At 42.8% G+C, this 11,438-nt stretch overlaps 1 protein-coding gene across 1 annotated transcript; it reads right to left on the minus strand.

Annotated features, from left to right (window-relative positions):
• Positions 1-1,011: 1,011 nt before the first annotated feature.
• LOC108041709 (limbic system-associated membrane protein) lies at positions 1,012-10,621 on the minus strand. Its single transcript, XM_017119705.2, has 6 exons — positions 9,760-10,621; positions 7,602-7,783; positions 6,731-6,885; positions 3,448-3,658; positions 3,079-3,336; positions 1,012-2,227 (listed from the first exon to the last, which is right to left on the minus strand). The coding sequence occupies exons 2-6, from the start codon at positions 7,672-7,674 to the stop codon at positions 1,974-1,976; spliced, it is 951 nt and encodes a 316-aa protein (XP_016975194.2). The 5' UTR covers positions 7,675-7,783; positions 9,760-10,621; the 3' UTR covers positions 1,012-1,973.
• Between the last annotated feature and the right edge of the window lie 817 nt (positions 10,622-11,438).

The raw sequence follows: 11,438 nt of genomic DNA on the forward strand, positions 1-11,438 counted from the left end.
CATCTCTGTTTTAGCCTGGGGAATTTCTTTGGCGTGTTAATGCCTTTTGGCTATCAATTGGCCATTATGTGCCGGGGGTTTCGGGGCCGAAAGTCCCGGCTCCCGGACCTTCTTCTTCCGCCACATAACCATTACCAGTTTGTAATTCCGTTGTGATTTGGGATTAGGTCTTCTCCTGTTCTGTCCTGTCCCGTCCTGTTCATGGCCAGGACCAAGGACCAAAGAGCGGGTGTCCAGGCACATGAACACGCCATAAAAATATCTTGGCAAAAGGCAATTGAATAAATTGTGACCTTTACATTGATTCCACTGCCGCATCATCCATGGCTGCATTCCCCCTCGCCTTTTCCCATTCCGGGACAGTCTCTCAAGTAAATAAAAACTGGAAAAGCCATTTATTTTCCTTTGACCTTTGCACCCTTTACGCCCCTGATCCCCGGCACGTAAGCTGCCACACAGTGTTATAAGTCCATTTTGGTTGTACTCCTACATTTCTGCAGCGCCGCAGTTTGTGTGTGTATAGCTTGGTATCTTTGTTTGCGTGGGGTGCTTTTTTTTTTTAGCTATTTTTAAATCGAAACATAAATACATGTTGGTTTAGCCACTCGCGCTAGTTGCTAGTTGGGTTCCAGTTCCAGCTTTTTGGTTTTTGTTGGACCGAACAAACGCACATAACACATGCTGAGCTGACCACAAGTCGGTCTATTAATACGCGCAAATAAGCCGCTTAATTAGTCTTTCATTTTCGGGGCACATTGGCTGCGGCAGTGGCCATGGATTGTGGCTGCCACCGAATGTGGCCAGTAGCTGTCGGATTTGCGGGCCAACGTGGCGTATGCATAATGAAGATGATCGAAGCGACTCTGCAACGCTCACGGTCCACCAAATCGAACGTTAATTAAATGCTGCCATAATAGGATGGAAACTTTTACCCCCAATTATGTGGCTCGTTAAGCTGCCGCCATACAACCCACTTTGCGAAATGAGAAAACGATTAGTGCACGCGCACTGTACTTTTAACCATAACCATATCTTCATTTATTATGGAGAAACATTGTTCGTTTATTTTTGCATTGCTTAAACAGAAAAACATACTTGACTCCGCTTAGGTTAGCTTCATTTACCATTTTCGTTAGTTTAATAATGTCTGTAATTTCATTTACTATTTTTGGTTGAACCCATGATCGAATCGACCCGACGTTCGCTCTTACTGCTTAAAAGTCTTATCAAGACCGCTTAAAACCGACCTCTAAATGTACAATTATCAAGTATGAATATTTTACACAGTAACTAGATGATGGACTACGAAGAACAATTTCGAGGCTGACAACCAGATAAAAACTTATCCATATACACTGAATAACCATCTATATATAGCCAGGGTTAACTCCCTCTATTCTCACTTCACTACTCCACGTGCTGGGTGTATGATTTCGGTATAAATAAATAAACAATCGAGGACCTAAAATATTTATGTTTGTGTTTTATTGTATATACAATCGGACATGTCTGCTTCAATGAACCCAAATGAAACTGTAAGCCAAAAGGTTTTCAATAATTGCTGACTTTTGGCCGGTTTGTAGTGATTATAAACCTGTGTCCAACGATATGAATTTCAAATGAAATACAATGACAACATATTAATGTTTGGGAAACAGCGGTTTTGTTTTTGGTTTTTTCGTTACTTTTCCTAGGTATGGGTAGTGCTAGTTTGCCTGGACTCTTCCTGTTGACTGTGGTTGATTAAAACTTCTTTCGTAATACTGCCCCGCCTGTCTGTCTGCTCGGGAATGTCTTATAGATAATACTCGTTAAAGGACACACTGTATATGTACACTAGTTCGTAAGACGCTCCTCCGGCCTCATTAAATGCACCTGGGGAGGAGCGGTTCAGTCCCAACTTGGCCGGGACTGTCGCTCAGCGTTTTTTTTTTTTTTTAGTTCGACGACTGGAGGCACCTCCGTTAGCCGCATCAGCTCCAGCTCCAGAGGCCCAGAAGTCCGGCGGCCAGGTTGCCCCAATTGATGTTCCAGTGCCAGCGCCAGTCGGGGCTCCAGTTGCAGTTCCAGTTGCAGTTCCAGGCGACAGCCGCCACCGTCATCGACATCCTGGTGGCAAGGACGAAAGGCACTGGTGGGGGGCGCAGGCAGCTGGCGCTGCTGTTGCCGTGCTGCATGGCGGCCGGATGTTCCCCGTTGATGACGTGCACCACCACCGAGGCGGAATCTGCAACGAGTGGGAGGCGGGAAATGAATGTGGGCGGTGCAAATGCCGCAGGTCACAAAGTCCCACTAATTGCCCACGGCACACGACCAAAATACATTGCTCTGAACCTCACATAGCTGAAGAATTTACATTGAAAAGTGAGCCGGGCACATTGTATCGATTTAAAAAACATTTATTTTAAATTTATCCTAGGAAATTGACACTACACGCTCTTAGCAACTGAATAAATGCAAATTGCTACCAAAGTTATTAAATTACATTAAGACCAATTAAAATGAAATGAAAATAACAAGTTCGCCTTTAGCATTCAATAGAGTATTTTCTATATTGTTTGTTAACGTTTGTATTAATTAATTTTTAAAGACTTACTGATTAAGTCTTCAAAGCAAAACAATGGAGTAGTCTTAATTATCAGAATGGAAAAGAAATATGGACTCTAAAGGTTAATAGGCATAAATGGCAGCAAAGTAAAGTACTTCCTCTCAGCACCCATTAGAATGTGTGACGCACAAAATACGCACTGAGTTATTTATAAAAGGTTTCAATAACTTTATACGCCTTCCAAGAAAACTCTGGCTAATGAAGCATGACATGTTTTCAATTTCAATTCCGGATGGCTCAAAAGCTCATAAGACTTGTGAGGAGATGGCTGCTATTTTAAGAACCAACATGTTTAAACAAACAATTTAACAAGTTTCTAAGACTTTTGAAGCGTAACTTGAATTAAAGATTAATCCCTGGAAAAGAAGGGCTTTGAGCATTAGCTACTACTATCATTTATCTGTCTTATTTTTTACATTTTCTGGCAGTTCTTTGAGTGGGCAGGTGAGTTGCCATTTGGGATGACTTACCTGAGCTGCTCGGGGAGCACGTGTAGTTGCCCGAGTCAGCCGGCGTGGCCTTGGCGATGAGCAGCTTGCTGGTGCGCGTGGAGCGTTCTGTGATGACGTTGATGCCACCGCGTTGCGAGTAATTCATGACCCGCTTGCCCTTGTACCAGTAGATGAACGACGGCGGCACCGGCGACTGCATCGCCAGGCAGGTGAGATTGATGTCGCTGCCGCTCTTGATGAAGAGCTCCGCGTTGCCCAGGATCTTGGCCCGCGACACTGCCGTTGAAAGGTAATAAAAAGCCACACGGGGCAGGCCATTAATTAGCACTCCGCCCACTTAATGGCCAGTTAACAACCCCCACTTCCCCCAATTGGCTCGATACTCACCCACCACGTTGAGGCGGAATCCCTGGCTGATCTTCGGCTCGGTGGACACCTGGCACTCGTAGGTGCCCGAATCCCGGGGCTGTGGCGATGAGATGCGCAGTGTCCACTCGTCGGAGCCCTCGGAGTGCAGCGACTGGAAGCGCTGGTCGTTCGTGTAGGTCAGTATGCCCACCGTCAGGATGTGTAGGTCGCGTTTCCGTATCCAAGATACCTGGGGGAGCAGGAAATGGCCATTAAAAAATGTAAGAGCCCATAAAACATAACCCAAAGACGCTTTTGGAATAAAAGTCTTATTTTTACAGGCTCTCCATGATTCTATACCCCCATGAACTTAAACAAGTGGTCAAAACGCTATTAATAAAATCAAATATTTCTCAGAAAGGGTAATTGTTTAATTACTCCTGTCGAAAAATAACAAACAAAACCTGTCTCGTTTTTTTTATATTTGGTTTATCATCACCACTTTTTTTTACTGCAAAATAGCGCTGGTTTTTATATAGAAAAATGAATTTTAATCTAACTTTTGTAACCACTTGAACCAGATAAAAAGTTGACCTACATATTACTAACAACGTGTATTCAAATTTAATAAAAGCCTTTTTTGGGCTGCCTTTCGTGCAGGAAAAAATTCATGCAGCTGTCAAAGTGGCAGATGAAAAATTATTTCGTGTTTCAAAGGGGAGTTGCACGTTCTCATACATGGTAGTATAGAAATGTTTCTATATTCGTGCAGTGATATTTTGTAGGATGCAAGGTGAACATTGCACGGAATGAGGTGTTTAATTGCATATTGTAAGGGGCACTTAAGTACTGACACAATCGAGATTATCTGTTCTAATCTGTTATTAGCTATAGTGTGATTTAACAGCGATAATAAGAAGATAGTTTGGCCATTAGCTTAAAGTTAAGATTTTAAATCGGCTATTTTCAATTCGTTTGAAGATAAAACTTGGTGACGTTTCTCTGAGGATATAAAAATGTACCCAAAGTTTATGTGAGGAAATAAGAAAACTTTTCATTTCATGTTCAATGGAGCAAGCTCCCAAATTGTTCTGCATGGCTTATCCCCAAAACAATAACAGAATTGCTCTTTTATATGTTCTTATAATTAGCTGGATTTTTCCCGAGCAACAAAAGTGTGTTGCGGCTTAAAAGGATTCCTGCCACTTGTTCTTTGTATTTCTTGCCAGAATTTTAGGTACCTGAAGGATGCTTTAGCTCCACAGCAAATTGAGCAACTTTAAATGGTTGCCCAAAGTTTTCCCATTTGTGGGCGGGGAAACTAGAAATTCATTAATTGCCTGTTTCGGCTTTGTCTGGACTCTAATTTATGGCTGCAATTGGGTTACTTAGTGGGGCTCAGCTCGGAATAGTTTTATGTACATTCAGGATTTCGTGTACATGGCAGCCTTTGCCAACAGAAAATAAAGCTCTCCCTTTGTGCAGTGCTTAATTTGCTCGTTTGTTTGGGTTCAATTAATTAAGGATTAGTGCTTGGCCAGCCGTGCTCATAAAGAACCCGTTTGATTTATACATAAATTAAAATACATTCATTAACCATTCGTTCGCTAATTTTCAATTTTCAATATTCAATTAAAATTAATTGCATTTCCCCAGTGCAAATAAGTTCAAGGCGAATCTTTGGTCAACACCGGTTTTATTCGATTGGTAAGGAAAAGCCACAAAAAAAGGAAACCAAACAATTAACACATTCGTAATGAAATTTCGTATTTGAAATAGCGCATTTATATTGCGCAATAGATTGATTAATGCAAATTTATTCATTTAAAAGCGCCAAAAAAAAAATGTGTGAAAAAAATATAAAGACCGATTAACAGAAGCTATTAAAGTATACATACATATGTTAAAAGCCGATTGACTAAAGGAATAACGAATAATGCCAGATTATTGTTATATTATCATTTTATAAATCGTTATTTTTTTGCTCAAAAATTGAAATGATTGATTACTACAAAGAAATTAAATAAAATTCATAAATTACAGTATGCCAAAAAAATATGTTTATCAATTTATACAATTTTTTTGTTTAAACGTTTGTAACGATGGAAAAATTTTTTCTTTTTGTCTTTCTTTATACAAACCAATTAAGTATGTAAATATGTATTTAAGTAAAAAAAAAAAAAACCAATTTCAATTTTTAGTTTAAAATGTTTAATTGACAAAGGGTTAAGGAAAATCTTATTTCATTCGAAAAGTAATTTTAAATCGACGAAAGTTTTGTGCTTTGAAAATGGTTAATTCCCTAACCCAGTTAAGTCATTAAACCGAATAGTCAATGAACTAGTTCACTTCACTTGAACTACATTTCCCAAAAGCGATTAGACGTCGTTTAGTTTTCCTTCAGCTTTTCCTTTGAGTCTGCCCCCCCGAAGTATGCAACGGAATGCAAAAAATTCCATTTAGAGGAAAATTTTCATGTCGTGCATATATTGCGACAATCAATTAGCACAGAACTTGGGCGGGGACTTTGAGTGACTGGCAAATGAATCCCGAATTGGGAGTCGTGCAGCATGCAGCATGGAGTACGAAGAACGAAGAATGTAGAATGCAACGTGCTGGAGACACCGCCAATTAGCCGCATATAACGGGAGACAATGCCTGCGCCGGAGGATTAGGGACACAGTTCAGAGTTGGCTCCCCGGCTCCACTGCCAATCCACAGCCCCACAGAACGTTAATTACTCAATTCAACTGACTTGCTGAAAGTTGGGCGGGCGAACAAGCATTTGCTGACATCGTTGTCGCTTCCTGGCGAAATCGGGGGCTTTTGGGGGCCAAGACACGGACAACGTGAAATTTATTACACCGCATAATTGCACAGCCACAGAGCGCTTGCCAGGGACAAAGGGTTACAGGGGGAGGCGGGGCTTGGGTCAGGGGTCAGAGGGTGGCACAGGTCCTGTGTTGTTGCATTGCTAACAAATCGCCCGGAGCGGAAGCGAAGCCGTGTTACAAATGTGCAAACCAGAGCGAGCCAAACACAAAGTGCTATTGGGTGTTGCAGCGCATTCAACCCACAGACAGTGGGGTAGGGGGTAGGGGGGTGGGTTAGGTCCAACCACCAACTTTATGGCGTAATCTTTTAAAAGTAATCTACAAATCTGCCACACGACCGCCGCAGGTCGTTTGTTTTGCCTTATGCCTTATGCGAATATAATGTTGGTCCCAAAGGGACCCACGAGCATGGAACCGAGCCCGACCATATTAATTGCCGGGGTCACCCCGCCAGAACCGCCAGACCCGCCATTCCTGACCCCACTTACCGCTCGATCGCCCAGATTCCGCACCCGGCAGTGCAGCAGGGCCGCCTGACCCACGGTTGCGGTGACCTCACGCCTCGAGGAGTTGTCGAAGTACGGCTGCGAGTAGGGGGTTTCCCAGTAGTGCGGTGGCACCTCGCCGCCAACCAGGCCGCAATCTGTGAACAAACAGGGGATGCAGGCGCATTAATACATGCACAGGGGCAAAATATCACTTAAATTGGCCATCAATTATGTACTTTTGCATGTGGAAAAGGTCATCTCTCTCATCGCAAATAAATAAAATCTCGACCAATTAAATTTGACTTCATAAGATAAAAATACTTTGTTGAAATCGAGTTTTATATAAATTAAGCTTATCAGATCTGATCGTGTGTCAATAATTTGAGCAGATTGCAATGAGCATTTGTCAAGCATCATACAAATTTAACAAGTATTTATTCTAGCTATTATAGGCAATTATTGGGATTTTTGTATTAACAATATTTGTAATAGAGTTAGATACTGTATTTAAAAAAAGCATGTGTTCTTTTATATAAATGTATTAATATATTTTACATAAAAATAAACTTTCAAGCCAACAGATATTAAATAATGTTAACATTATTAAGCTTTAGTGATTTCAAATAAATTATGTATTAGTTTGTATCTTAGCCTTTTCAATATGCAAAACCTATTAACTTATGGCGATTATATAAGTTAATATACAATTTCTTTTTAAAACGTGACATAATTTGATTCTGATTAAAATACAATATTGATATAAAAACTAAGCCCCTTTCCCCCTTTATATTCTTTTGCTGTGAGCTTAACACCACCACTTTTTTTCTCTGTGCGAAAAACCATGGCCAGAAATGTATAAAATAAGACTCACCGAGGAGCAGGACCAGCCACAGCGGCACCAGGCAAATCGCTTTCAACGCTCTCGGGCAGTCCGTCGTCCACATGGTTTATGCTCTCCACTCGGACTGCTGCTGCTACTCTGTTGGAACGGAGGAGTCCTCCGCTCCTGCCGGCTGCTGTATTTGCTCCGTTTACGGTTTAAGGTTTAATAATCTGCAAAGGAGGAAATATTATTACCAGCGCTTTTTATGGGGCCAAAGGCGAAGGACGGGCCTGGAAATGAGCTGGGCGGAATGGGGAAGTAATTTGCCGGACAAATGATGAAAGCCAGATATAAATATGCACGATATGGGGAGAGTAATTCGTGGAGTGGGTGGATCCAATATGGTTCCCTACCCATCCGGAAAATTGCCTGCCCATCTCGGCAATTGTTTAATACAGTCAGTTTCATTACTCTTAGATGGCCAAAAGATTGAATTATAACGATAAACCCTTATAAATGACGCAATGAAACCATAAAAAAAATCAATAGCTGTTTAATATATTATATTTAATACGCCATACGAATTATCAACTAAAATGAATGGCATTTCTTCTAGACCTAACAATGTTTCTGAATATTAAACTTTTCGTTAAGAGAAGACAAATTTAAACTAATAATAAATATCATAAAATATGCAATAGAAAAATGTGGGTCACTAATTAATTCAGTTAGTTTTTAAAAATTCGATCGAGTATCGCTTTCCCCAAAACACACAATGCAATTATAATACGTAATTTTCAATTAAGGCCAAAACCAAAATGGGTTTGCTTATTGAAAAAATTAGACTATTATACGGCTCTCTAATTAAATTAAAATTTTATGATACTGGGTGAATTATCGAAAGAAATTAGCTGAATAAGTAGGTCAGCAATCGACCAATTTGCCTGCCAACTGTCTACTGCCAAGAATTTATTATGAGTAAAATATCCCCAATGGCTTAACCAATTGCAAACATTATTATTTTGTGGATCTCTTCCAGATCCCGACGATTAAACATAATTTATTGATTCACGGCGACTTGTGTGTGCATATTTATGGAGCTCAGTGCTCCACAATTCCAATTAACAGAACAAGAGCCATCGACATCCGGGGAAAACACATCTGAATGACGGGTTAATGAGGTTAATGCCGGATGAAGCCTCAACTTTCGGTCTCGACTTGGTTGCCAGGCAAGGAAATGCGATTCGAACTCGCCTCAGGAGCTGCATTCATGAGCGTTGGGTTGAAAATGCCCGAGGGGACTGGCAACTTAAAGCATATTTCGTTGCAATGTGGCTAAAGCAATTACAGGGGGTTGGAAATCATAGTGAATAGGAGGGGTGGGGGGTGGTTGGACCAGGCTGAATGGAAAACTAAGGCAAAAGTCAAAAACTTCTCGAAGGATGAAATTAAAAAGTTTCCCCAAGCTGAGCTCCTGGCTAAACGACCTTGTCAACTATATAGTTTTATCTGGATAAACTCGATATTGCCTTCGCTCTTCCTTCCTAGCCTTCCTCGTCTTCCTTTTGCAAATTTGTCAGTCTGCTGCCATGGCTCCCTCGAGACCTCGTCGTGGGTGTCCCGCTCATTATTTATGACTCCAACTCAGTAATCAGTCAGTTCGTGGCAAAAGGGGCAAGGGGGTAGACGACGTTCTGGGCTCCTAGAGCGGTCATTCATAATCCCGGTCATTACTCAAAAATATACATTTGTTGTCAGTCCAATTAGCTGCGTGACTCCAAGGGTCAGCAGTCCGGTCCGGTCCGAACCCCGCCATTTGTTTTGGTCAGTTTTGGCCTTCCAGCCGTCGGCTTTTTGGTTGCCTGGTTGCTTGATTCCTGATTCCTGGGAAATGAAAAAAGGTTGGCTAGCTTCATTTTATCGCGGCTATTACAGCGGAATTATCGCCTCGCTGTGTGTCCCCTATGCCGCCGCCCTTTCGCTCTCCATGGAAATTAAACAAAAGTTTTTTTTTTTATCCGGCCAGCGAACAACATTATTCTGTTGTTCTTTTCCTAACTTTTTCAGACCTGTCAAACGGAAAAGGCGGACAAAGGGCGACCGCAGTTTGCCCAGTCAGACCCGAGGACTTGGGACCCCATTTATTGTTTGTTTTTCTCGCTCCTCTCGGTCCTTGTGGCGCATTAAATTAAATTCCTTCACTTACGGGTCTCCGCAATGACTTCCCAATGACACCAACGTCATCCTCTCCGTCCGAGTCCTGCTGGGGCCAATCCTTGAGGGTCTCCGATTCTACTGCGTTACACTGGGTCCTGGCTTTGACATTCGATTGCGCAATGCGCAATAATTAGGCGGCTCTGCTCGCATCGCTCATTCAACAGTTGCACAATAACCAGCACTCAACAATGCCGCAATTCGGCAATCAAACCTTTCCACAATTCACCAATCAATCCGTTTAAGAAAAGCCAAAAGAGGTCTATTTTGGTCCGGCTGGCTTACTGGGTGCGTGGCCTAATAGCGCGGATTGCGAAAATATATCCGTTCCACGGAAGCGGACACATGGACACAGGGACGCAGGACCCACGGACACGGTCACGCACACGATGACAGCGAGGCGAGCGACAAGGACGAAGGGGCTTTGTGTTATTATATTCGCCGATGTGTGTATGTTGGTCACATTAGGTGCCACAGCTACAGCCAAAGCCAGAGCCAGAGCCCTATAGGTATGCACACTCACACTGAGACGGGGACATGGGCAGGCACACACACACAGATGCACGGGATGGATACGCGGAGAGAGGCATTTTGTGTATCCGTCTCGGAACGTGACCAACGATGGCTCCGTGGGATTTAGTTATTAAACGGCTTTTGGCTTGGCTTCTGCCCTCACTTCATTCCTTCGTCTGTTTTCATTTTTAAATGTGGCACAATGCGATTCGGCGATGGCACTTTCCCTTTCCCCTCTTCGACCCCAGTGACTGATTTCTCCGACGGCGACGGAGCAACGTTCACGGGCATCCTTGCGGCAGGATTCGCGTGCTGGAACTGATTCCGTGTCTATCTCGGCAAGTTTACAGGACTTCAGCGCCGTGACTCCGAAACGAGAGACTCCGAAAAGTCGTTCGTTGGCGCAGACGCAGCAAGGACCTCTGAGAGGATGTGAGAGGATTTCCTCGAAAGCCAGAGCATATCAAATATTAATTTGCCATCCATTTGTTGCCGCTTTCTTTGCATGCCTAATGAGCAGTTTTATTTTAAGGCAAGGGTTTTTTTTTCCAGTTTTTTTTTTTTTTGACTCTACTTATCCTCTGGTTTTTCCAGCTAACCGCCAAGCCGGATCGTTTCGCTCTCCATCAACCCGACGTCTCTGGCTCGCTCTCCATCCGCACTATCTGGGTTATTAGCACAACCTGCCTCAATGCGAGGCACACGAGACCCTCGGCCGAATCAAAATCCGAGTGCAAATCGTGGCCAGAGCCAGACGAACCTAATATGCTCCATAGTCACGTACAAATGAATATTCGTAGTAGAGACGCCTTCGTTTTGGCATATTAATATAGTCTACATTTCGGGGCACAGGCAGCGAGTAACCCCAACCTCTTTTTTCTCTTTCTCGCCCATGAATGATTTACGCCGGGGCCATGGAAATGTGATTTTTACCGCAATATATAGGTATTGGTGTATTGGTATAGGCAATAGGTATAGCTGTGCAAAAACCCCTATTGCCATCGGACCCCCCTCCGCGCAGAAACAATTGAACAGACAGTTATAGGCCAATTTCAGTTTATGTCCATGCGTCGTACTCGAGAGAGATTTGTGTGGGGGGGGGGAGGTGGGTGGTTTAAGGGGTCCGTGGGTGTTAAGGGGTACTACTACCAACACCTG

The sequence above is a fragment of the Drosophila rhopaloa genome, unplaced genomic scaffold (genome assembly GCF_018152115.1).
Source record: "Drosophila rhopaloa isolate 14029-0021.01 unplaced genomic scaffold, ASM1815211v1 contig_178, whole genome shotgun sequence".
Taxonomy (NCBI): Eukaryota; Metazoa; Arthropoda; class Insecta; order Diptera; family Drosophilidae; genus Drosophila; species Drosophila rhopaloa.

Coding starts and splice junctions, on each gene's coding strand:
- LOC108041709 (XM_017119705.2), bottom strand. CDS start 7,674: ATGTGGACGACGGACTGCCCGAGAGCGTTGAAAGCGATTTGCCTGGTG. Junction 6,886..7,601: donor GTGGCTGGTCCTGCTCCTCG/GTGAGTCTTATT, acceptor GTTTGTTCACAG/ATTGCGGCCTGGTTGGCGGC. Junction 3,337..3,447: donor ATTCCGCCTCAACGTGGTGG/GTGAGTATCGAG, acceptor TTTCAACGGCAG/TGTCGCGGGCCAAGATCCTG.